We start from the raw sequence: 26,215 nt of genomic DNA, 5'->3' as shown, positions 1-26,215 counted from the left end.
AAAATACTCTCATCTCTATTATTTGATTTGATCTCCCCAACGACCCTGAGAGAGGGAAGCTAAAATCATCCCTACTGAACAGACAAGGAAACAGGCTCCAAGACAAGAACTTAAATGATCTGTCCGGGGCAACATACTACCCACAGCATCTACTCACTCAAGGGCTGCCGCTTACCAGGCAAACGTGTGTGTTAGTGCCTGCAGTGGCAAAGAGTGGCAGCTGGGAGTAAGACTCAGTGCTCCTGGCTCCCAGCATGAGCCACTGTCACATCATCTCTCACTCTTCTATTTCCCTACTTCTGTCCTCAACTGTTTCACTCAGCCCAATTCATGCCTACTGTCCGAAGCATCACAGAGGCACCACGGTCGTGCTTACACACCCTAAGAAGATTCTCAGCCTGACAGTCACATATTCTCACGAGCTTTGCGATCTCTCCATGCCACCAAGCAAGAAATAGGGCGAGGTAGGGATTTCCGGTATTCTAGCATCCAGGGAATGCAGAATAAGCAAAAGGTCTTAACAATGAAAGAAAGCCCTAGGAAGAAAGAGTTGTTTTCCCCCAAAGCAGACACATATGCTACCTTCTAGGAGGTCACCGCTGTCTAGCTTCAGCTAAGGAGATGGCAGATATCTTATTGATGGAACATTTCCCAGGGGCAGGGGGATCTCAATTGTCCAGGATTAAGAAAGTCAAAGTCACCATTTCCCATCAAATTCCAGGGACTCCAACTATCCCATGAACTCTTCCTGCTTCTTATTCAAGTTCAAGTCAGCACCCCCGTGTTTGCTGCTAGTTCCTACAAACCAAAACGTTAGGAGAATCGAAAAGAACTGAGGAGGAAAGAAAAGGGGAACGGATGCTTAAAGTCTGACCTTCAGGTATGGCCAGAGGAAAAAAACTACTTAAGTCAGGGGGAATAAAGTTCCACACACATGAATTTGAACATATCCTACATAGGACATGTAAATGTGAAGATGTCTCTATTGATTTGCTTATTCTGGACACTTCTGAATATCATTTTTAGCTGGCTCTTTCAAGTACAGATCATTAACTTTTACTTCCAAAGACAGACAGAAACAACCGCAACGTCTAGAAGGGATTTCTGCCTGCATCTTCTGTGTGGGCAGCGCTGAGAGTCAAAATATAGTGTATACTCCAACTTTGGCAAAACACTGGGAGGCTGGGGCCACCGTGTAAGATGAATGTTCTGGTGAGCAGACTTTTGAAAGGTTTTCCAAAAATCTTTACAAAGGATGAAAAAACAATTAAATACACTCAGCCAGATGAAGCAGAACTCTTTCTTTTCTGATGATTCCAAAGGCCCTTCAAGATTCTTCGAGACCCTGGGGCAGGTGGTGTTAGAGACAGGCGGCTCTTCTGATCCTTGGCCATGCCCTGAACAGGGCTGTTTTTAATTCAACCCTGATCACAGTTTGCTTATCAGTGGTTTCTTTCTCAGGAAAAGGGAACGTAAGAAGAGAAATGTCTAAGTTATTTGCTCTCCTGAAAAGTGGCCATTTATTAAATCATTACAGGCCACCACCGGTTAAGGGCTGCTTCGAGGCCCCTGATTCTCTAACTTTACTCTCTGCCCTCTGCATCTGTCAGTGGGCCCAGTCAACTGTTCATCCAATATAGGAAGAGGCAGTGCCTGCCTGTCCTCGAGTCATCTGCAAGACATAAGCTCCATGAGAGTAAAGACCACGTCAATTTCGTCGGCACTACTAACAATCATAACAGTGACTGCTACCACTCACTGAGCACTTACTATGTGCCAGGCACTGTTCTCAGCATTTACATATATCACCTCATTTAATCTTTTTTAAACATCTTTGTTGACATATACTTTATTGAGATACAACATACAATTCATTTATTTAGGTTCATGATTCAGCTGTTTTTAATACAGTCACAGAGTTCTGTTAACCATCATTACTATCTAGTTCCAGAACCCCATGAAGCCATCACTCCCCAATTCCCCATCCCCACCAACCTTAGGCAACCACTTACCTACTTTTGGTTTCTATTGGCTTGCCTATTCTGGATATTTCACATCATCTTCTCCTTTAACCTATACACAGGCCCCATGAGTAAGACACTATTCTTTTTCTTAGCATAAGCACTGCTATTGGCTCATTGTGCAGATGAGAAAACTGAGAGCCAGAGAGATTAAGGAACTTGACTGATATCACTCAGCTAAGAAGTAGGGCCGAGATCCAAACTCAGGCAGGTGCTGCACCTAGCTCCAGAGAGCACACTCCTCACCAAAATGCAATGCCACTCTCTTGACATGTAGTCCTACTGCCTGGGAGGGACTGGCATGTAGACGCCACTCAACAAACACTTGCTAAGTCGTCAGGGAAACAGGTACACATAAGGAGAATGGAAGATAGTATGGTACAGCTAAGATGAACGTGAACTTTGGAACCAGCAAGACCTGAGTTTGAGTTCCAGCTTGGCCATTTAGTAGCTGTGTAACCTTGGCTAACTTATCCCCTCATTCTGTTCCCTTTATCTTCTTATTTGTAACTTGGGTGTAGCATTGACCTCATAGGGTTATTGTAAAGGATTAAGTTAAATAATGTTCGACAAATGGTAACAACTATGACAGATTTATTATTCTTATTACCACCAAGGGCAGATCGCAGTTACCTGACCAAATGCTCTACTAGGTAATGAGCTATGTTCCTACTTGGCATATCTCTGCCAACACAGAGATGTTTGTGAGGTCACTGACTAAAACCCACCACAATTCTATCCTCAAGGTTCTTAACATGGAGTCCACAGATGGGCTTTAAAGAGGGAGTAGGACAATGAATTCCTTGAAATTATTGGCAAAATTCTGAGGATATGTTTCTGGGGACCGGGTCCACAGCTCTCATCACTTCTCAAAACACTCTATAGTCCAAAAAAGAGAAAGAGCTTCTGCCACAAACAAATTCATGGTGCTCTGGGTACAAATCTATGTATCACTGTACTGAACTCTGCTGTGTATAATGTCCTCCCATGTATAATGCGCACCCTCATTCTTGGCCCAAGCTTTCAGGAAAACAATCTTTCATTTTATGGTATATAGATACAGAATTAGTACTACTCATGTATAATGCACACTCTTATTTATCCCTCAGAAATCTGGGCTAAAAAGTGTCCGTTATACACGGCAAAATAAGGTATACAGACATTCAGTTTGAAGGCTTGTTAACATAACTTTAAGTTGGTCCATATTTTGAACGAGCCCTAGCCTCAACTGCTCCAACAATCTCCCTGGTTCACCAATAGCCTTTGGATCACCTGTAAAGGACAACTGAATTCAAGCTGAATCCTGTTGGCCCATCTTTCTGCTACCACCTTGAGCCCATCAAGAACCCAGGTAGAGATGTTGAACTGCCTTGCACACCAAATTTCCAATGGGCAGCACTCCAAAGTTGCCACCCTGAGCATTGGGTGGGGAGTGGTAGAGAATTGGTGGATAAGCCCAGGAGCCAAACTGGCTCTAGCCTCACTAAACTCCAAGCAAATCCTGAGCAGGCTCCTGCAATGGTGCAGAGAACAATCCTATCAAAGGCCCCTTCCCTCCCTGGCCCTGAGTTCTTGAGGCCGGCAGTCACCTCAGAAAAGAAAAAGGAGGAATGATTATCCTAGGAAGGGCCTGTTATTGATGTCCCTAGCCAAAACTGTCTCCCACTTTCCAACTTCATCTGGGACAATGGCTTCCCTCACCTTAGAGACCAAATCATTTCCCACATCCTACAAAATGCAGCCAGCCCCTCCCCACGCTAAAACACCATATAAGGAAAATGTGACTTAGAAAGAGGGCAGCAGGTCATTATTCACTTTATATGAGCCTTCCAATCAGTTCAGTTCACAGAGCTTCTTAAGAACACTGCCACAGCTAAATCAGGTTGATGCCTGCAGGATAGAGCAGACAACTGGTGTCTCAGCCTTGCCCTCAGCCGTGTACTCATCTCAGCCCCATACTCACCTTGGGTCCATGGGAACTCCGGGCTGTGACCTTGGCTTGCAGTTGCTGCTCCTCACCGTCCTTGTCTTTGTCACACTTCATTTTATTAGGTGGCAGAGGTTCGGTCACCCCATCGGTCACCACTGAGTCTGGCTGCCACTTGTTCTTGCAAGCAAAGACCCCTACACTTTCCTGTTTCACTCGAGTCTGCCCAGCCTTACTCTGAACTTCAGCTTGGCCCCTCTGGGGAGCTGCTGGGAGGCCATCAGCCCGGAGGCAGGTGGCTAAATTGAAGACAACATCACCATCCACCTTCTCCATTTTCACCCGCCCCAGGTCCACCTGGCTTCCAAGCTGTGAAAGTTCTGTGCTGGAGCCCCTCTTGCCGCTTGGGACCGCATCCAAAATGAGTTCTTTGGGGCGGCTGTCATGAGGTAGCAAAGGCAGCTCGGGCATCTTGCGCAGGTTCTGGGGGGTGGCCAGGACCAGCTCATGAGACATGTAGGTGGCCAGCACTTGGTTCTTAGGTTTTGTGTCCCCTGCCAGCTTCAGGCCACAAGTCCCCTGGGGGCCTTCTGTCTTAGGAGCACTGTCAGAGCAGAGGTGGCTGTCTGATTCCTCAGGCCCCTGACTCACCCTTATGTCTCCACTATTAGGCTGAACAGACAGTGCTAGAGTCCCTGTCTGAGGGCTGAGAGTCAGAAGGACAGGGTTGACTTGTTCTTCATAAGGCTTGGCAGCAATCCGGCAAGTTTTGTTCTTTGCGCCAGTGTCCTGCTCCGGAGCAAAAGGGCCCCCAGGCCGTGGTTGTCCCTCGGGAAGTCCATGTACTGCTTCACTGGGGCCAAGAGATGACACACTAGAAAACTCAGAAACAACGCTGGTGGGCCTATTGGGCAGCCCCTGACTGGGGGTCAGCTGTCCGGCACTGGAAATGCCAATGGAAAGCAGAGATGCTTGGTGGTATGGTGACCAGCCAACAGGCAGGACCTGGGTGCTGGTGGGTTTCCCGTTAACTGAACACCGTGGGTAAATATTTGCTGGCCCTGCGGGCTTCCACAGAGAAAGCTCCTTGCTTTGGCAGCCTGGCAGCCCTGGGGCGATACGGGCTGGGGTGTAACGTTTGACTGTGCTTGGCTGTCCCTCAGTCCCAGTCTGGCTGCCCTTCTTGCCACAGGAAGCACCAGTGCTCTTAGGCTCTCCTTGATCGATGATGGAAATAGGCTCCTGCTTGGGGAGATGGCGGGGGTCTCGATTGAGACCCAGGTTGGGCTCTTTGTTCAGCAGCAGTGAAGCAGGCACTGGGTTGGCCACCCCCACGTAGGTGCCAGGAATGGTGCTGATCAGTGCAGTTGAATTCTTTACCCAGGTGCTCGGGTCTCCATTCCTCACAATCTCAGGAAAGATGACGAAGGGCGAGGCAGTGGAGCCCAGGCATGAGGTGACATTGCTTCCGGCAGCCTGGGTTGTGCGCTGGGACCTAGACAGGACCGTGGACAGGAGGGCCTTACTGCTGGTGTGCACGGGGGTCAACACAGGCATGGGGGGTGTCTTGCGTTGGTTCGGCAATGGAAGCTTCTGGCGGTTGGACTTAGAGGAGAGGTCAAGGGGCATCTCGCTGCACTCGGGTGGAGAGGCCATCTCTCGCTCCAGCTGTGGAGGTGACTTGAGGGGAGAGAAAGTGACAGAAGTCCCTTCTGCTTGCTGCTCAGTGCCACCTGATATCTTGGTGGGGTGCGGTGGGGCTGAGCTCACGCTGGGGGCTGGCAGCAAAGGCTGTGGCGTTGGAAGCACCTTGGCAGAAGCAGTGGTGAGGGAAGTGTCTGCCAAAGGTCCAGGGACGCCATCGGGCGCAGGCTGGGTGCTGGTGCTGCTGGATGGGGATGCACACGGAAGCCTGTTCACCTCCAGAGAGACCAGCTTAGGATCTGAAGTCAGAGGCCGGGCTACAGAAAATGGATATGAGCCAGACCGTAGCTCTGGGGAGGCCAGCACGCCAGAGAGACACCTGTCCTGTAGGTAGGATGGCAGGACAGGGAGTGTAAGAGTGGAGGAGACCCCCAGAGTGGTTGGCAGTGTGGCCACACTGAGCGGCTGCCCACAGCTTGGAGGTGGGATATACACTAGTGGCTGGCTCGGTGTCAGCACTGTCCCTGGCTGAAACGACAGAGGGACTTTTTGCATAGCTGGTGCCTGAGCTGCAGGAAAACACACTCGACTCAAACTAAAGGAGGCCGGGATGGGTGCAGACGTGGCAATGGCAGTTGGTGTGGCAGCCGGCATGGGCGTGGGGGCTGGAGTAAAGATTGGAGCTGGGGTGGGTGCAGGCACCGGTGTAGGAGCAAAGGCAGGGATGAGGGTGGGGGTGGAAGGCGGGCCAGAGGATGGGGTTGGAGTGGCCATGGGCACCGATGGAGGGCCGGGAGCTGCTGGAGGTGTGGACGCCGGCATGGGAGCCAGAACTGGAGTGGGGACAGTCGTGAGGACCAGGGTTGGAGCTGAAGGGGGCACAGGAGCCTGGATCAAGGCCAAGGAAGGAGCCGAAACTGAAACTGAAAGGGCGGTAGGGGCTGGAGCCGACAGGGTAACAGGGCCCGAAAGGGGAGCAGTAGCTGGCACAGGCACCAGGACTGAGGCCGAAACCGAGAGGGGGTTCGAATCAGAGATGAGCGTGGGCACTGATGGTGGTGCCGGAGCCAGAGCTGGGACCGGTGCTAAGGGAGGGGAAGGAGCTGAAACCGAAGTGGAAACCTGGACAGGAACTAGCCCTGAGTGGGGCACTGGGGTGGGGACAGAGAGGGAAACCTGGAATGGATCAGGAACAGATGGGGGGACAGAGGCAGAACTGGGAGCAGGGGGGCAGATGGGTGCTGGCAGCGTACTAAAGTTAGTGGTAACCAGAGGCAGGGTTCCCTCCACGGGCACTCCAGTTCCCAGAGTTGCCAAAATGAAAGTATTTTTCTCCCCAACACCATGCCGAGAATCCAAAACCTTTACCCCGGTGGGTGAGCAGTCCACCTGTTTGCTCATTTGTGTGCTGAGGGGAGTCCAGGAGCAGTCAGCCCTGTTGTTGCCGGCCTCAGCGCCTTCAGGAGAGGAGAGCTTGAGCCCGTCTCCCGGGCTGCTCAGGGGCACCAAGAGGCCCTCAGCCTCTGCCACATTCCCAGCATAGTCCATCTTCTGCTGGGGGTCGTCAGGCTTGTCTTCTGACTTGTGCCCAAGTTTTTCCGTTGCACTGCCATCTGGGTCTGCCCCCCGGGCATTGCTGCCACTTCCAACTGCTGTGAACTCCACCTGCAATGACAAAGCAGCGTGCCCATCTTAGTAGCTCTCTGTGGATCATGCAAGTGTCCCAAGGCCTTGGAGAGGTGACCGCTGGTCCTCTTTGCACCTTGACTAACCGGGTCTGGGCAGAAGCAAAGAGCAGCTAGCAAATTTTTGTCTCACATACAGCAACTCCTGGGAAATACCCTGCCCCTTCCTGTCCCTTTTCTGAAGATGACAGGCTGGGTACGTCACCTGTGTAGTTCAGCTCCACCCTTTGGCAGGTGGCCCCTTACCTTGGAAAAAGTGCTGCTGACACAAAACTCCTGAGATCCAAAGCGCTGGCAGTCACCTGTCGTGGACTCCTCATCAGAAAGAGGTGCTCTTCTAGCATGGGAAACACAACCAGAGTAGGGACATGAAGCCTGGTCTTTGGGCCACCACCTTCCCCAGAACTCCCCCTGCCTGCCTGGGTTTCCATAACCTTGCTGTCTTGTTTCCCATGGTGGCTTGGGGGAAATCACAAGGGACTGAAGGGTCCAGGTTGCAAACCGGAGCCTCCATACCAACTTTGCAAGTTCTTGCAAAGGAGCCCAGTCTGACATCTATGGACTCCCCTCTTTGGGCCGTGTATTCTGTTTTCTAGGGCTCTCACCGAGAGTGTGAAAGACACCCCAGCACCTCTTCCTTGTCCCGAGAGCCTACCCTTCAAAGTAACGTTCTAGGAGGTACTGGGTATTGCCAGAAAGGCTTAGAAAGGTGATTCACAGGAGCTCTCAAAAGGCATGCAAACTGCTCTTCTCTTAAATGCGTTCTTATTTTAAGTCTATAAGGGAAGTGGGCTGCAGGTACCATAAGGGTAATCCTTTCCTAAAACAAATAACCACCTCCACTGTGTTTCATATTCTAACTCTGACTCATCACCTGTTCACCCAATGGGCTTGCCTAGAGCAGATACACATTTATGAGCACATGTGATGACACTGATTCAAGGCCACCAGGTCACTGGGTGCTGAGGGACATTTCAAGGGCACCATCTTTCCCTACAGGGTACCTGTTCCCACTTTGTAGAGAGAGCACCAGTGAGCCCCAGCCAGCACCTTCCTCCTGCCTTTCTACCCTTCCTGCATCCCACCCCTGCCAGCTCCCCACTCTCCCCCGTGGCCTCCCAGCACCACCGCATTCTCTCCCATTCCCTTCCAGACCACAGACTCCAAACTCAAGTTGGTACATCACAGACAGCAGGGCTCAAGGCCAGAGAGCTGGGTCCCAAAAGGGGAAAACTTAACTGTACCCCCACCTGCTCAAAAAGTCTTCTCTAAATTTCGGATAAGAACCTCAGAAAATGGTACATCGTGACTAAAAAAAAAAAAGAAGAAAGAAAGGTCAGACTGGGAGGGCGAAGTTACAGAAAAACACCCACTGGAAGTTTGGTGGTTTGAGTACGGCAAGAGTGTCCCACTGCCCTAGGGAAGACACAATGGGGCAGCAGCCAGGGTGCGGGTGGCTGGGTGGAAGGTTTGGGCGGGCGCGAGAATAAAGCTCCAGAAGTGCTCCACTGAGGTTCCTAGGGGACTAAGCCAGGAACGCTCCATGCGCCTCTGGGGAAGTAGATGTCCTGGGTTTTTGCCTGCCTTCTTTGGAACCCTTATCTTGAGCTCCCCAAAAAGCCAGTGCCCACCTCATCAGCCACCCTAGCCAATGGGCAGTCTGGGCACCTGCAGTCTAGTCCCATGAGAATGGGGAGGGCCCTGCTAACTTCCTCCCTCCCACTGGAACAGGGCACCATTGATGGACTCTGAAATTATACCTTAGGCAAGAGAAGCAAAACAAGGCAAGAGGGAATCACTGCAGGCCTCTCCCCACATTTTCAGGGTTCTAGTAGTGGCTAGTGGGGGGAAGGGGTAGCATGTTCCCTTTAAAAGCCGGCTAAGTTGGCAAGAGTGGGAGGGTTTCATTGCTGGTGTTGACTACGGGTCACAAATAGAAATGGTGGTAAAGAGAAGCAAGGGCCAGAGACGCAGTCAGGGGTCTCAAAGATGGGGAGGAAGGGAGGCCTGAGGGAAAGGGAAAGTATACTTTGACATCAACTCCTGAGAGACCATAAAAGCAAGACTTATCCTCAGCCTTGGGATAGGGGAGAGGCATGCTCCAACTAGACTTGCCAAGGATGGTGTGAGGGGTGTGTGGCAAGGGAAAACAAGCGGCAGTGCCTCCCCGCCCCCATTCACCAACCCCACATAAGGATTGCAAAGGAAAGATGTTATTTATTTGCATTATTTCCTCTCCTGACTATGCAAAGAGGAGCTGGTTACATACTTGACCCCTGACCCTTGCTTGGCTCTCACCTGGCATAAAATCATCTTGAAAGCAGAAATCCTGCCCTCCACCAGAGAATGCAGAGCCAGCTGCCAGCCTAGAGACCCTGGAGGTGGCAGCAGCAGAGACAGCAGGAGCAGCAGTCCCGGCTACTCCAGCCGTCCCACACCTTAGTGCCAGCTCCTGAGGCTCTGGGAAAAATGTTGTGAGGCCACATTTCAAATCCTCCGAGGAAAGGGGTGTGCAAAACTAAGCAAATGTAAAATTGCTCCACTGAGAGAACCTGAGACAGAATAGCTTGCAGGGGAGGGGTGTACCTGGAGTTAACCAGGCAAGGTTAGGAGGATCCGGGTGGCCAGGAGGAGGGAGCAGGGGTCAAAGCAGGCTTCAATCAGGACTGAAAATCAATCCCACAATTTCTTCCCAACAGAGATGACCCTGGGCTATTACGCTCAAGGCTTTGTTCAACTTAAACCAGAACTGGCCATAACCCTTCCAGGTGATTTTCCTAATTATTAAGGGCTAGCACCGCTGTCAGACCAGGCTTGTTGCAGTTCCTGCTGGGCCCTGACTACACAACACACACCAGACTCCTTATCTCCTCATCGCTGCCAACTTTCCCTGCTTTAGTCCCACACCACACCCCAAGACGAACTTTATTCCAGACAAGGTTTCCCCCAAACATACCATCTGGAAAATGCCAACCCTCACCTCAAACTCCTACTCATCTCTCAAGCCCCAACTCCAATGCCACTGCCTCTGGGAAGCCGTCCCTTATTCCCCCCGAAAGTTTGTCATTCTGTCATCCAGACTCCCACAGGACCTGTATGTGTCATTCTGTGTAGCACTCACCACCAGTGTCTGCGATGATTGGTTTGCGCTCAATGAGTTTAATGTTTGTTGACCCCAGGGAATAAATGGGTGCAAGAAAGGAAGCAAGAAAGCAAGCAGATTTAGCTGGAAGTCTGACCAGAGTCAGCCACCAGTGGCCAGCTTTAGAAAGGCCCTGCCCCTAGTCCCTGCGGTCCTCACCGCATCTGACGAAGCTGGGCGGGCTTCCCAAACATGACGTTAAGAGTTAAGCCACAGGTGAAGCTTTATACCCAAAATGTCTAAGTTCTACAAGTTGTGAAGGGCTTACAAAGATGGTTTTTAAAGAAGGTGAGATCACATTTTGGAAATCAGCTGTAGACTATAGTGGGAAAGTGACAATAAAGGGTAAATTAGACCAAAAGTGCCAAGGCTTAGAAGGTCATCTTAACTACTAGGCAGATTTGGTTATTTAACATGCCAAGAAAGGATCATAAAGAGGGAAAATCAGGTTTCAAGCCTACTCCCTGCTCCTTTCTCAGAAGGCATTTAGAAAGGACAGTGAAGGAAGGTAACTTGTACATTGATTTTTTAAAGGCTCTAGTCCAGATCTTTGTATCAAAGTCTGAACCACTTATAACTAGTTGCCAATGAATACTTACACAAATCAATACCACTACCCTGTGTTCCCCAAGCCATCCCATAGTAATTATGTAATGCCATACTTCATATGTAAAGGAAAATACCTTTCTCATACAAAGCCGAGAAGAATTTTATCTTATATTCCTTGGTCTTGACTTTTATATTCTAAAATTAAACTCCTTTTAAGTCTATCTCTAACTTGTTCCTCAGTATAAAGAACATTAAACTATCAGGTACTAACTAACGGCTTTTAAAAAATAAAAAAAGGTCTATTCTCCTAACCCGAACCTCAGACAAGTACACACTTCCCTAGTTAACAACAGAAATAGAAAACAGATACATACAAAGACATCCATTCCTTTTCCCTTCCAAATTGTCAATACTCCCCCACATAAACACACATACCCCGTGCACACACTTCTAAAGATTTACGCAAGGAAACACCACATTTGTAATCCTAGGAAAAGCCATATCATTCTGTGTTCTAGGTGACTGATCTGATGTAAACAGTCGATGTATTGAAACAACAGCCAAACACCAGCAAGCACAGGGGAGCCATGCCTTCTCTAAAAATGGGAGAGCCCTGGCTGGTGTAGCTCAGTGGAGTGAGCATGGGCCTGTGAAGCAAAAGGTTGCTGGTTCGATTCCCAGTCAGGGCACATGCCTGGGTTACAAGCCGGGTCCCCAGTAGGGGACACGTGAGAGGCAACCACACATTGATGTTTCTCTCCCACTCTTTCTCATTCCCTTTCCCTTTCTCTAAAAATAAATAAATACATTTTTTTTAAAAATGGGAGAGACCCTGGCCAGGTGGCTCAGTTGGTTGGAACATCGTCCTGTGCACCAAAAGGTTGTAGGTTTGATCACGGTCAGGGTATGTGCAGGAAGCAGCCAATAGATGTTTCTCTCTCTCTTCTCTTCCCTCCCCTCTCTCTCTGCCTCTCTTTCTCCCTCCCTTCTTCTATCTCTAGAATCAATGAGCATATCCTCAGGTGAGGACTAAGAAAATTGTTTTAATGGGAGAGGTGATGCAACCATCACACACAGCTCTTTGGCCAACCCTTATGAAAGTCGAATATAAAATCTAAAGGCCACCCTTGCTGGTGTGGCTCAGTGGACTGAGTGCCGGTCTACAAACTGAAAGGTCACCAGTTTGATTCCCAGTCAGGGCACATGCCTGGGTTACAGGCCAGGTCCCCAGATGGGGGCGTGTGAGAGGCAACCCATTGATGTATCTCTTACACATTGATGTTTCTTTCCCTCTCTTTCTCCCTCCCTTCCCATCTCTCTAAAAACAAAATGAGACATAAAATATATTTAAAAATCTACAGTCCATTTTGAGTGTTTTTAGTATGGGGCATGATCAGGAATGGCATAGCTTGGTCAACGATATATTTGGGTGTACAAGAAACCAAACACACGCACACACATGCGCACACACACACACACACACACAGAGGTCAGGCAGGCATCACCAACTCTCAATTTCACGTGAAAACTACATGTTAAGCAGTTTGATCTCCCTTTGATACTTCATAAGGGTCTTACTGTAAATCTTCATTGGTCTCGTGAGGCAGGAAAGCACTAGTCACCAGAATACCCACTAACAGTACGTAGTATAAAGCTGAATGATAGAAATGTCTTTCTTCCGGGCTTATATCAAAGGCCAAAAATATCTTATGCATATCCTTGAGCACCAAACGTGGATGCAGCAAATAGAAACTGCAATTGCCTGAGCTTCCTCTATTCCACCATCTGACAGTTCTTAATGAGTAGACAGATACCAATTCGTAGATGGTCATCTGTTGGCCTCCTCACCTTCATCTGAACAGGGATGGCAAGGCAGAGCAGGCCACTCACGCATCCCTGCCCCATCCTTTAGGAAAATTAAAAATGACCCACAGTACCTCACCAGGGTCCCTCCCCAGGTCCTGCTGCAGCTAACCCCTCTGGTGAGTAGTCGTCGCTCACTGGAAGCCAGCAAGTCACCTTCCCAGCCTCCTCACCTCTCCTCGTTGATGCCACACATGCGAATCCGGTCAGAACTGGTCCAGTTGTGTACGCTGCTGTAGAGCGGTGCTGTAGAGATCATGACAGCCGCTCACCACCAGAGAGGACCTGCTGTGGCCACTTCCCCTGAGGAAAAAGAATCCCCCCCAAATCAAAACTTTGAACCACCTGCTTAACCACCTTTAACAAGGAAACACTTAAACAAAGGTAATTATAATACCAAAATGTTAAAGCAGTTTCTCTCATAAGCCAGCCTGCTACGGAAAATTAAGGTCCAAATGGGGATGAGGGAGCACCAGCTTTCTAGGAATCCATAGGTTTCAGGATGGAGATGAAGATGCTGGTAATCACCTAGAGTAATTTTTAAATTATCGTAAAGACAGATACGTTTGAGTGTTCAAGGAAATTCAGTTTATTTCAGACAAATGAGATGACAGTATATTTTTCTATACATATTTAGCCTAACCAACTACAAGTAGAGGGTCGTTCCCATATGTGAACAGTGCACTGAAAGACTGCCAGGGATCTTTTTCTCGTCAACTCTAATCCGTGGGTACTGAAGTATTTGAGTGACGTAGCCAATTTAAGCTCTCCAGAGGAAGCACACACTTCTTTTATAAGCCCTTCAAATGTACTCTATTCTGACTTCAAGTTGGAAGTTATATAGATACGATGCATATATCTAACCTGCTTTAAAGCTCCCTCCAAATCAGACACAATATTCCTTTTACTGACCACAAACAAGCAAACAAGGAAAAACCAATGTTCCATCAAAAACCACATATTTCTGTCCTTCTTTCTTCCTTCCTTCAGTCTGTCATCCCCATGATCTACCACCCCTTCACCAGCCAATGTCCAGCTCTCACTGTTGACAACCACTGCACAGCCAATTCACCTTCTAGAGAAAACAAAGCATCAAAAAAAAAAGGAAATTTATCCAGTGAGCTTGTCTTGAGAAACTTAAATTCTTGACTTATTAGCCAAAAAGCCTTATTCATTAAGACTCAACTGAACAGAGCGCTACAGTGATTAGAATTTCATGCTGTTCTCTACTTTCTAAAAAAGTGAACCATAATAAAATATAGTCACATTAGGGATTTGTTTCATTTATCCTTAAACAATTTTCAGAGACTGTCCATATTCAACACAGTATTACTATTCATTCAACAAATATTTATTGAGCTCCTACTATGTGCCAGCATTGTCCTGGGTACTGGAGATTCAACAATTAACAACCTCTGGCTCATGTGGCTCAGTGGATTGAGCGCCAGCCTGCAAACCAAAAGGTCACTAGTTTGATTCCCAGTCAGGGCAGATGCCTGAGTTAATGGCCAGGTCCCCAGTTGCAGGTGTGCAAGAGGCAACCAATGGATGCTTCTCTTGCACATCAATGTTTTCCCTCCTCTCTCCCTCCCTCCCATTCCTTCTCTCTGAAAATAAATGAATAAAATCTTTAAAAAACAATTAACACCACCACCACCAACAACAACAACAACAAAAACCCTGCTCCCATGGAGCTTAATTCTAGTGGAATGAGATGCACAGGAAACACACTTAATGATTATATGTTTATAGTATGTTAGAAGGTGGTATAACACAGGCTAAGGGGCCTGGCAATGGTCAGGGAGGGGAGGCAGGCTTATAATTTGACAGTGGGTGAGCAGGATAGGTCTTGCTGAGGAGACATTTCAACATCTTGAAGGAAGCAAAGGGATGAGCCATGTGGATATCTGGGGGAAGAGCATCCCATGGAAAAGGGAACCACCTATGCAGAGGTCCTAAGGCTTGAAGCTGCCTGCTAAGATCAAGGAAGAGCCAGGCTAGCATGGCACACAGGGACTGATCAAAGGGAAAGAGGCAATAAGGGGTGAACAGAGGTGCATACTCCCATTCTCTTCTTGCTCCTCCTCCTCATCCTACTCTCTCTCTCTGCATCATAGGTTACTGCTACCCTCATGTACTTGCCCCTGTCCTGGCTATCCTGACTCACTGCCTACTGGCTTCTCTAAGGAACTTCTCTCCCTCCACCCACCCCAGAAACCTGGACCTTATCGTGCTTGGTTTCTCCTCACCTCCTCCTCACCCTGGCCACCCTGTCCCATCTCTTCCCCTTCTTTCCCTCTTTCTCTTCCTACCCCTGTGTATCTCTCTCTCTCCCTTTCCCTTCCCTTCCCTGTCAATCTCTCTCCTGTTTCCCTCTATTCCCCCTTATCACGTCCCTCTTCCCCCTATTATTCTCCCAGCTTTCTCTTTCTCCCCCTCTCCTGCTTCTCTATTCTCTCTCTCCTTCAACTTTCTCCTCTTTCCTGCCTCTCTTGCCAGTGGTCCTTTCCCTCCTTTATCTTACTTTCCTTTTTTTCCCCTCAGGCTCCACTCTCTCCTCTCTCTCCTCCTCCCTCTCTCCCTCCCTCCCTCCCTCCCAATCTCCTTCCTCTCACCTCAGTGTTCAGTGTCCATCTCTTGTCTTTCTTGTCCTCCTCTAGTAAGTCTGGCTCAAGCTAGCTCTCCACTACCCCCACCTCTCTCCCTCTGTGTGTATGTGTGTCTGTCAGGCTCACCCCTCCTTCTCTCTCAGTTCCTGAGCTTCCACAGTTTCAACTCACCTCTTCATATACTCATGACACCCAAATCTGTATGTGTAGCCCTGATCTCTCTCCTTAGACCCAGACCAGAATTTCCATCTGCCAGCAACTTGCTGTTAATTGGATGTTCACCAAGCCCCTCAAATTCAGTGTGTCTCAAACTGAACTCAATATCTGCTCCCATAAATCTGCTCCCCACCCCACCCCTATCTTGGTTTCCTATCTTAGTCAATAGCTTGTTTCCTATCTTAGTCAATAGCACCCCTATCCCCTAGCCTGGAAATTTCAGCATGATCCTTGTCTCTAACACCTTCTCTCTCCCACTGCCCACATCCAATCAGGAGCCAACCTTAATAATGCCATCTCCATCCTCTCCTTCTACAACTCTCACCACTAACCTGATGCAGGCCCTCATCATCTTTCACCTAGAATATTATAATAGCTTTTTAACCCGTCCCTCTGTCTCCAGTCTCTTGATTCTATAATCAATTCATTTTCTAAAGCACCAGTTCAATCCCATCATCCCATTCCTCCTCAAAAGCTTTCAATGGCTTTCCTCTGTCTTCAAAATCAAGCCTGTGTTTCTCAGCACAGCGTTCAGGGCCCTCCATGACCTAGCCTCAAACCTCTGCCTTCTCTCCCTCATCCTGCCATTCCCCCGCTGCCCTTGCCATCCTGACCCTTCCCTGCACAGACCATCCAGTTTCAGGACTTTGCTGTGTCCTCACCCTGAAATGGTCTCTTCTGTGCCCCCACTTCCTCTCTCAGTCATCCTCAAGGCTTAGCTTAAACGTCATCATGTCATCTCCTAAGCCCCAGTCCCTGGTCAGTTAATTCCACCCTCTCTGGTTCCAAAACATTTCGTTCCTACCTCTACCGCAGACCTGATTTTTATTCTCCTCCACAGTGTGGTTAGCTGGGAGCACAGCATGTCTGTCTCCCTCATGAGGCAATCAGCTACTTAAGGTAAGAAATACCATCTTTTTTGTCTCTAGTTTCTCTGCAATGTCTTACATATAGTAAGTAATCAGTAAATGCATGTTATATGGAACTGAATCCTGCATGACAATTGAGACAGTGACCCTAAGAAAGTGGAAGCAAAATCAACCCCCTAAAAAGTATCCACTATGCATACTTACTATAGAAAAAACTGTTGTATTTCAATTTTTTTTAAATGGTGAATTGTCTACAGTACACCCTTCCGGAGCTGCCTGGTCCTAGACTGGTTCATTGTCTTCAACCTATTTTGCACCTCTGTAAATTGCAGGTAACTGTTGGATATGCAAACTTAGTTCTGTCCCATAGAGTTTGGATTGACTTCCCTTCCCACTGTGGAAAAACCAGTTTTGCCTCCATTTGCCACTCAATTCCTTTGCTCCATATAAATTTGTGCTTTTGAACTTTTTCTTTCAACCGTCATAACATCTGTCTGGTTCCCTTGTTGATTAACGAGTAAAATAAAATCTTTAACACGTGTTCATTTTTAAATGTGTGTGATGTTCATGATTTTACCTTTCCTGAAAATTATCTGTAATATTACTAAGAGAGTTATGTGGGTTAACACATAATTTTAGAAAGATTTCAACAAGGGTTATGACAAATAGATTGACTGTCAGCTTCACGTCGGTTCACCAGGATCCCATTCCCTGAATATCCTGGTTAATCAAGTTTTGACTGTTTCTTAGAATATCTCGGAATATCACAGTTTTAGAAACAACAACTCAGCCTGTTGGCTAATGTACTAGGTACTTTTTTTCACATTTTATCTCTATGAAGCATTAGAAGACTCTGGTCATGGAAGGGGCCGTTCTTGCCATAAGATGAGTTTCCACATGAAATAGCTACCTGAATATTGGTAGGCAGCACATAAAAGTCACTGACCGTGGCCTTTTTACTCTTAGGTTTATTTTTGTTCTGTTTAGAGGGGATTAGTAGTTTGTAGGGCCTGAAAGAGAAATCAGAAGTGGGGAACCTCAGCATTTAGAAACAGAACAACATATAAAATATTACCTACATAAAGGAGTTTTTAGACTCCCCCAAAACCAAAATAACAACCACAAAAAGAAAACCAAGTAAAAAACCAAAATAATTACTACCCAGTACACGTTTTACAACTACAAAGAAAGCAAAAGTGATACCGGGTACCCCATTTTCACAAGATCGCAAAGGTGGAACATCTGTGTAAATCTTGGCCTCCTAGTCTTTAACTATGATTTTTCAGAGCAGCACCCCTTCCTATGTGAAGCCCACTGCTGCTAATTAACAGTAGCCTTTGCAGGGAAGGGGCACAGACAGATAGATAGAAAGCACAAGCAGAAAAGTACCAAGCTAAGTGGTCTGTCCAAGGCAAGATGGAGCCTCCTGAGGTAGAGAGTAAACAAAAGGAACTTTTGAAGAGGCCCTGATGGCCCTGACCAGTGTGGCTTGGTTGGGCATCATCCCTCAAAGAGAAAAGACAGCAGTTCAATTCCCAGTCGGGGCACATTCCTGGGCTGCATGTTTGCCTACACTGCAAATTCCACCCCCAGGTCCTTGGCTGAGATATGTATGAGAGGCAACAGACTGATGTTTCTCTCTCACATCAAGATTTCTCTCCCTCTCTTTCTCCCTCCCTTCCCCTCTCTCTATAAACAAATGAATGAATGAATGAATAAATAAGAGACACTGATGGTGTCAATGCCCCCATAGGAAGGGAGGAGTTAAGATGGCCAACAGACACCACGTTTCCCAGGCCAGGATCACTGAGGAACTTGTTCAAAACACAAGAGTCGTAGGTCCCAGTCCTGGAGTTTCTGATCAAACCGGCCTAGGGTTTCGTTTTGTTATTATCATGTCCAACCAAATCACTGGTACCATTCAACTGTATACTACTTCTCGGGAGAGGCGAGCAAAAAAGGAAAAACCTTACAGACACGCTACATTTGAGAGGTTCCGCTGGTGTACACACTTCTATATCAGTTGCTTGTGCTCGTAGCACCTGCACTCATGCGTGGTGTGCATTCTCAGTCTCTCACTCTCACTCTTTCTCTCTGATGGGAACCATCACATCAAAGGCAAAAGGCAAAGTTCCTAAAAGGAACTTGGAAGAAACCTGGTAACCTCATGTGACCCAGGAAGCCCAGGCACAAGGATATGAAATACCTCAAAGGATTTTCCCAGATGTCACAACCATGGAATTGCTAAGAAATGAACAGCTGCACGACCCCCGGAATCAAATGCTGGTAACTGCTGAGAAAGCACTTGGGACCACTATGAGCCCCACTTTGTGGGGGAAATCTCAAAAGGCACATCCAACTCATGGTGAAAACAGAGGAGAGCATTTGCTTCGACAACCCAAAGTATTAAGTATGGCTGGGGATAGATAAATAAATAAATAAATAAATAAATAAATAAATAAATAAATAAATAAACAAACAAACTTTTTAATTTGGGAGGCACATATACATGTAAGTAGAAGGACTGACTGAGATCCAAGAGAATGAATCCAACAGGCAGGCACCAGAGAGTAGGTAGCCAGAAATAACTACCACACTACAAAATAGGGGAAACCAAAAATAAAAGGGACTAATAGGAGAACAATAACTTTAAAATGGTGAAAATAGCAGCTAAGCTGAGGGAGAGCAACTGGAACGGGAGCCAAAATGAAGCAAAAATCTTTCTGCAAAAAAAAAAAATACAAAAGAAAAAACACTAGAAGACAAGAACAGGTGTGAAAGGCATAAAAGAGAAGCCCATAGGATATGACAACCAAAAGGGAAAAAATGAAATAGGGGAACCTGAAATATTTCACCATCATGGGCCAAACTGAAACACTGTGGGGAAGCACTGAAGACAGACATTTTAGGAGTTTAGAGAGAGTATGTTATCAAAACGGGGAGAACATCAAATTATAGCCCAAGTCAGGGTTAAAGGGAATTGGCAAGAGTAGATGGGCAGCACTAAAATCTCAAAGAAGATCTTACAAATTGGGTAATTTTTTTTGGTTTTATTTTGAAACGAAGATACTCCAATAAGCAGATTTCACAACAACTACAAGCAAAGTATGGTCGTCATGCATATGAGGAAGAGAAGGACACAAAAGGAGGTAACAGAGCATCTATATACAACAAATGCTTTTTACCAAAGTAGACACTGTTTAAAAAGCTAACCTTGAAAATGACCAGACAGGGTGTATGTCCAGCAAGCAAGTTCCCCAGAATCATGAATAGCATAGCATGAAACCTACCCATTTATTCATTGTTGGATTCTACCATCAAGACAGTAAATTAGAAACTCAAGATTAAGAACGTCTCAGTTAAACTAAATCTGGAAGTACTCCCCCAGGCTTCTTTGGTTTACGCTGCCTGGTGACCTGGAAGCAATTATGACTTTAAAAAATGAGCCGGAAAAATATTCATCTTGAAGCCTGGCCCTGAATTTGTCCTCAAGAGGATAGGCGTGGCCAGTAGACAGTTTAAGAAGGAGGGTTGGGTCAGTGATGACTAATGAGCAAAAAACAAAAAAAAACAAAAAACAAAAAAAAACACCCCCCAAAAAACAAAACAAACAAACAAACAAACAAACAAAAAAACAACTTTGGGACCTATTGCTCCAATAGAAACCCAGAGCTCTGTGTGAAGTGTCCATAAGACCGAGGCATTCACACTCAAATGTCACAAAAGCAAAGGAGCGTCTACCCCATTACTCTACTTTGGGAAAAGCAGCATCTAAGACACCTCCAAGGAGATCCAAGAGACTACTGACATTGAGAACCTGGGGCTAAAGTGAAAAGGCCATGACTTTCACCCTCTCACCAATGTGCCTTCGGAGAGAGGTCAAAACATCTCAAAATCAGTTTTCAATGGCTACACATATCCAACAAGGACAACTTTACCTGGCTTTAGATATGAAACCCCTACCACAGACCTTACCCTTCTTCTCACTCTGTCTTCTTCCATGTGTATTCAACAGGAGACTAACATTCCTGTTTTCTCTATTTAATTACATATGCCAAACCTCACCTCCTCATGAGGAATTTCTCCGATGTAAATTGTTCTAATTTACTAAGTTCCCACAAAAGGGTATTCTGATATTCCCCTCAGCATTCCCCCTAGTATCTATATCCCCACATCTTTTCCTACCATACTTCACTTTCCTACCCAGTCACTTTACTTTGCTTCCCTTCACACAAAACAGGTTCCTCTACCACCACACACCACCCCTCACAAATATATGCACACTAAATTAAGTGTAAATAATTTGCTGGGCAATTTAAAGGAGGAAGAGGCCCTTTGCACAGTTCATCCCAACCTTCTGCCTGACAGTCTGTTCTAGTACTTTCTAGTTTCCCCATCTTTTGTTTGTTTGTTTATTTGTTTTTGCTATCCAGATATTTCCACTGGTTCTACCCCAAAGGATCTGTCTTATAAGGGACACAGCATCCTGTTCTCAAACACATTAATTCTTGTAATTTTCCGAGAAAGCTAAGTAGTTGCCTGCACACAGCTCCATAGACTGGACATCTTCATAGACTGCTCAGATACCTCCATGTTTCAAAACCTTGCCTATGAACATTTATGAGAATGAATACAAATGAATGTATACTATATGTTCAACACACAGAGCTTACTCAAATGAACATAGTTACCTCCAAAATAGTCACCTTGGGAGGCGAGACATTCATCTCGATGGAATGGTCAGGGCTTGCAATCTCCCTGGAGCTCCTCTTCAGTGAGAATTACCATCCAAACCTTTTTCAATCCAAAGCACACCTTTTTCAATCTCCTCACTAGTGTGGAATCCCCAGCCATTCAATTCGATGTTGCAAACTGCCAAAATCCATTTGGAACTATCTAATCACAGAGCAGCAACATCCTTGAAGTGTGATATACTCCACTACCCACGGTCTAAACTGTGGGGGGCAAATTTGGAGAGCATCTTCAGCCACCCCTTCTCAACCATCTCAGACACCTCACTACATCCATTTACTATGCCATCTGCAAAATGGGAATAAACTAGTCCCTGCTTAAAACTGAGCATAATACAAAAGCACTTGAAAGGACCAAAGGTAATCAATTCCAACAATGAAATAGGCAAAAGCAAAAGTTTTAATTTCTCATTTATATTTTCATGCCACCAGATTGGTTTACCTCTTCTACCCACTGCCATGACACTTTTTTCCTGTTATTCAAGTAGTACTCACTTTCACTTCCTACTGCAAGGAAATTACTTTACTCCATTTAAGGAAAACACTTCATTAAATCTTTATACTATACCTAGAATCTAACTACAAGATTTTTTTAAAAGATTTTATTTCCTGGCTGGTGTAGCTCAGTGGATTGACGTGCCCGAACCACACGATCCGGTTCGATTCCCAGTCAGGGCACATCCTGGTTGCAGCCGGTTCCCTGCAGGCCAGTTCCCAGCAGGGGACGCACAAAAGGCAACCATACATTGATGTTTCTCTCCCTCTCTCCTCCCCCCCTTCCTCTCTAAAGATAAATAAATAATAAAATATTAAAAAAAAGATTTTATTTCTTTTTAGAGGGGAAGGAGAGGGGGCAAATGGTTCCGTTCCCCTGGCTCGTACCCCAGCTACAAGATTTTGTACAACTTCTAGATGTCACAGATAGGAAGAAAACCTAAGGAATCACCACAAAATTAATCAGTCTTCTTCAAAATACAAAGCCACCTAAAAAACATCACCCTAGGTAAATAGTCATCTTTTGAGTACTTCTCATTTCTTCTAAATAGAAAATAAAAGTTGGATTTCCTCAGTCTGAGTCTTCAGCAGGACCCTGTGAATATTTGTGTGTGTTTCCCACCCCAAAGTTGCGTCAATGTAATTTGAAACTAGAACCTCTCTGGTAATACTTCTACACCCTCCCTGCTAGGAACTGTGACAGTGGCCCTCGACTATCTCCATTTCAACATACTGTATTCATGATACAGAAAATTTTTTTAACTTTATTTATTTATCTTTAGAAGGGAAGGGAAGGAGAGAGAGAAAGAAATATCAATGTATGGTTGCTTCCCGTGCGTCCCCTGCTGGGAACTGGTCCCTGCTGGGAACTGGCCTGCAACCCAGGCATGTGCCCTGACTGGGAATTGAACCGCAATCTTTTGGTTTGCAGGCCTGTGCTCAATCCACTGAGCTACACCAGCCAGGGCCATGATACAGAATTTTTTATCTGAAGAGGATTCCTCCTCAACAAACTTTGGCCTATTTTTTAAGTCTCCTGGACCTCTCACACAAGTATTTGGAAAGGCCATGATCAGGCTATTTTTCATATTCTCTCACTCCAAACAATGGGCTCAACTTATTTTGTATATATTACTCACTCAAAGGTATACACACACACACACACACACACACACACACACACATCATTAGCTCACAGAATTTCAAACCATCAATATTGGCTCAACCTGCTATCAGTCTATAGGTTCCTTAAGGCAAGAAAGAATATTTTATACTTCTAATTGTCCTCCCAATAGTGTCTAGCATGATACAAGGCACACGATGGGTACTCAATAAATACTTGCTAAACTACTAGAAAAAACTGAAATCCTCTCCACATCATAACAGCAATCAAGAATCCTGTATAGACCCTGGCCAGGTAGCTCAATTGATTAGAGCATCATCCTGATGTGCTAAGGTTGTGGGTTTGATCCCTGGTTAGGGCACATGCAAGAATCTACCAATGAATGCATAAATAAGTGTTAACAACCAGTTGATGTTTCTCCCTTTCTCTCTGAAAAATCAAGCAATAATTTTTTTTTAAATCCTATATAAAAATCACTGGGTCTATGGATTTTTTTCCTTCCCTTGCTCTCTCATAAACTTTCTCTTCTTTCTTTTCCTTACTTCCACAATAAAGACGAGCACAGAAATAAAATAAAATTGGGTGGAGCAAAACAATAAAATCAACTTCCAATTATGTGAGTGTTGTTTAGCCAGTGCTAATTCTTAAACCCAGCCGACTTACAGATGGACTGCCTTCTGCCACTTACAGTAGATGTGTGCTCAGGGAAAGACTCATTTTAATATTTGCCTAAGCAGAATATAAATAGGAAGGTGAATCTGCTGGGGAGGGGGGCCGGAGAGAATAATGCATTTTTAAAATCAAACAGAAATTATTATAATTGAGCCTTGAGCAGCACAGGTTTGAACTGCTCAGGTCCACCTATATGTGATTTTTTTTTTCAATATACTGTTGGCTTTCCATATCCCCAGGTTTCATATCCCTTGACTCAACTAACTGGGGATAAAAACCACTATTTTCCGTTTGATGTTGGGAAACCACAGGTGCACAAGGCGGACTGTATGCATTGTTCTACACAGTTTTATATAAGAGACTTGAGCATCTGCAGATTTTGGTATCTGCGGGGGGTCCTGGAATCAACCCCCTACAGATGCCAAGGGACAACTATAGTTAAGTTTTTGGAGAGTCAAAATTTATATGCAAACTTTTATGAACTGTACAGGGTCAGCACCCCAACCCCATCCTTGTCAACTGTATAATTTGTTAAATGATCTGTTTCTTTTTTTGTCATTTTTATTGTTATTCTATTACAGTTGTCCCAATTCTTCCCCCCTTTGCCCTCCTCCGCCCATCTCACCCCTGCTCCTCCTGCAGTCATTCCCACAGCTGTCCATGTCCATGGGTCATTCATACATATTAACTGATCAGTTTTAAACTGACCTGCTATCACTCTCTCCAATTACTGGCATAACTGATTATTGTCATCAAAGTTCACTCTGGCTGCAAAGAGGGACTCTGTTTTACAGCCCACCTTGTTTCTCTGCTCAGAAGTTTGGTTTGGTGATACCTGAGCTATTTGAGGTGTTATTCTCTCCCATCCAGTCTCTGATGAACATCCTTGTCATAGAGCCATACCAGGCCCAGGCTCTATATACCAGCTTTTGTAGAACCTCCAGATGTCAGAGACAGCTGGAAAGCCCAGCCAGTCATAATTAAACACACCAGCCCTTTTCAGAAAGGAATGTTTTTTTGAAATGTCACCCCAGTAAACTAAACTTGGGTCATTTTTTAGGCATGGCCCAAAATGTCCCCTGAAGTTTCAAGTGGATATACACCCTTTAGTTCCTGCCCTGAAATACGAAACAGTTACAGCACAGCTGTTAAAGAAGCTGCCACTTCCACCTCAGAGGTGGATGCAATAATGCAGTGATGGGCCAAGCTATTTCTTCCTACCACATTGTAAATGCTAAATATGTACCAATATAACAGGAATGTGGAGAAAGAGCACAGAGAAGCAAGATACAAGAGGAGTACTCAGGAGCTATTGACAGTTTTCATTCTGCCACCAAGTTTACCATAGAGTAATATAAAAGGTACTGTCATAGGACACAATTGAGTAAGAAAAACTAGATAATAACATAATGATACCATTTATTGGGAACCTGCTATGGACCTGGTACTATACACATATCATCTCACAGAATCCTTATAGCCTTACAAAATTGGGATTATCAATTCCATTTTATAGATGAGCAAACTGAGACTCGAGGAAGTTGTAACTCGCTTCCTGCCATCCAGCTAGGTAGTAGAAGAGCAAGGACTCTAACCTGAGGCTGTATGTCTCCAAAGCCCTAGGTAATTCTGATGCGTGCTGAAGTTTAAGAACTAGTGTAAGATACTATCCTGCATATGGTATGAACAAGTTAAACCATGTAAAGCCTCATCACCATAAGATACCTAAGCATGTCATGGGTCCAGGTATAGAGTGAGTTGACTCCTCCCAGGAATCAGGGTCACATACAGTACACTTCTCTAAAGAACTTGGAAAAATAAAACTCAGCTTGTTCTCCTATCCCTGGACACCAGCATTATAACAAACTCAACCGTACCCTTAAATGGCACTAACACTAAGATTTCTAGGCATACCTTAGCAATGAGGTAACCAAATTTTGTTTCTTAGCAGAGTTGATAAAGAAGCCCGAAACACAAAGCTTTGCCTGCTCTATCAGTACTCTCAATTCGTCACGGACACTTAGCTTAATTAAGGTCTTCTTAAAATCCAAATGAAGATGTATCCTGACTCATATACTCTTACAAATAAATCTGAAAATTACCACATTTTTCGAATAATAAATCATCTCTTTTCAAATGTATTACCATTCATTAACCAGGGGGGAAATGACCTTGACATGCAGCCTGCAGCCACTTTTTAGGCAATTATCCATGTTTTAATGTTTTATGGGGAAATGGTAGCTTCTTCTTTAAAACAAAACAAAACAAACAAAAAAACCCCCCAAAAAACAGGGAACCAGAACAGTACATTTGAATTATGGGAATAGAAACAGTTAATCTTACTCTTGATCAGAATTAAACTTCAGTCCACATAAGAAAGTTTTCATCATAAAAGACTGCTTTTAAGTTATGAACAGTGGGAAAGGGTGGATTTAGAAAGAGAACAGTTTCTACATTATTTTAAGCATGACCATTCAAAAACTGGCATTAATAATACCTAGTATGCATGTGAGACAATGTGAAAACACTGTACTGGCATCCTACTGGCTAAAAGGTGGATTACTTCTTATTACCTCCCTCTTTGGCAGTCCTGAAGCCAAACTCTCTGGCAAGCATAAACTCACAGCTAACTAGAACCCCAACAGAGTG

At 45.6% G+C, this 26,215-nt stretch overlaps 1 protein-coding gene across 7 annotated transcripts in view; it reads right to left on the bottom strand.

Moving 5' to 3' along the window:
• BCORL1 (BCL6 corepressor like 1) overlaps positions 1-26,215 on the bottom strand; it is a 64,380-nt gene that overhangs the window by 31,077 nt on the left and 7,088 nt on the right. For 6 of the 7 annotated variants that reach the window (XM_037147100.2, XM_037147099.2, XM_037147107.2 and 3 more), the window contains 3 exons: positions 13,005-13,134; positions 7,524-7,614; positions 3,985-7,257 (listed from right to left, as the gene is read on the bottom strand). In XM_037147100.2, coding sequence (XP_037002995.2) covers positions 3,985-7,257; positions 7,524-7,614; positions 13,005-13,090 — 3,450 coding nt within the window. In that variant the 5' untranslated portion in view covers positions 13,091-13,134. The remainder of the gene's footprint in view (positions 1-3,984; positions 7,258-7,523; positions 7,615-13,004; positions 13,135-26,215) is intronic. The other variant, XM_037147108.2, reaches the window with a different exon arrangement.

This window comes from Artibeus jamaicensis, unplaced genomic scaffold (genome assembly GCF_021234435.1).
Source record: "Artibeus jamaicensis isolate MK-2021 breed Jamaican fruit bat unplaced genomic scaffold, CSHL_Jam_final contig_240, whole genome shotgun sequence".
Classification (NCBI taxonomy): Eukaryota; Metazoa; Chordata; class Mammalia; order Chiroptera; family Phyllostomidae; genus Artibeus; species Artibeus jamaicensis.
This window is presented reverse-complemented; position numbering and strand designations above follow the sequence as displayed.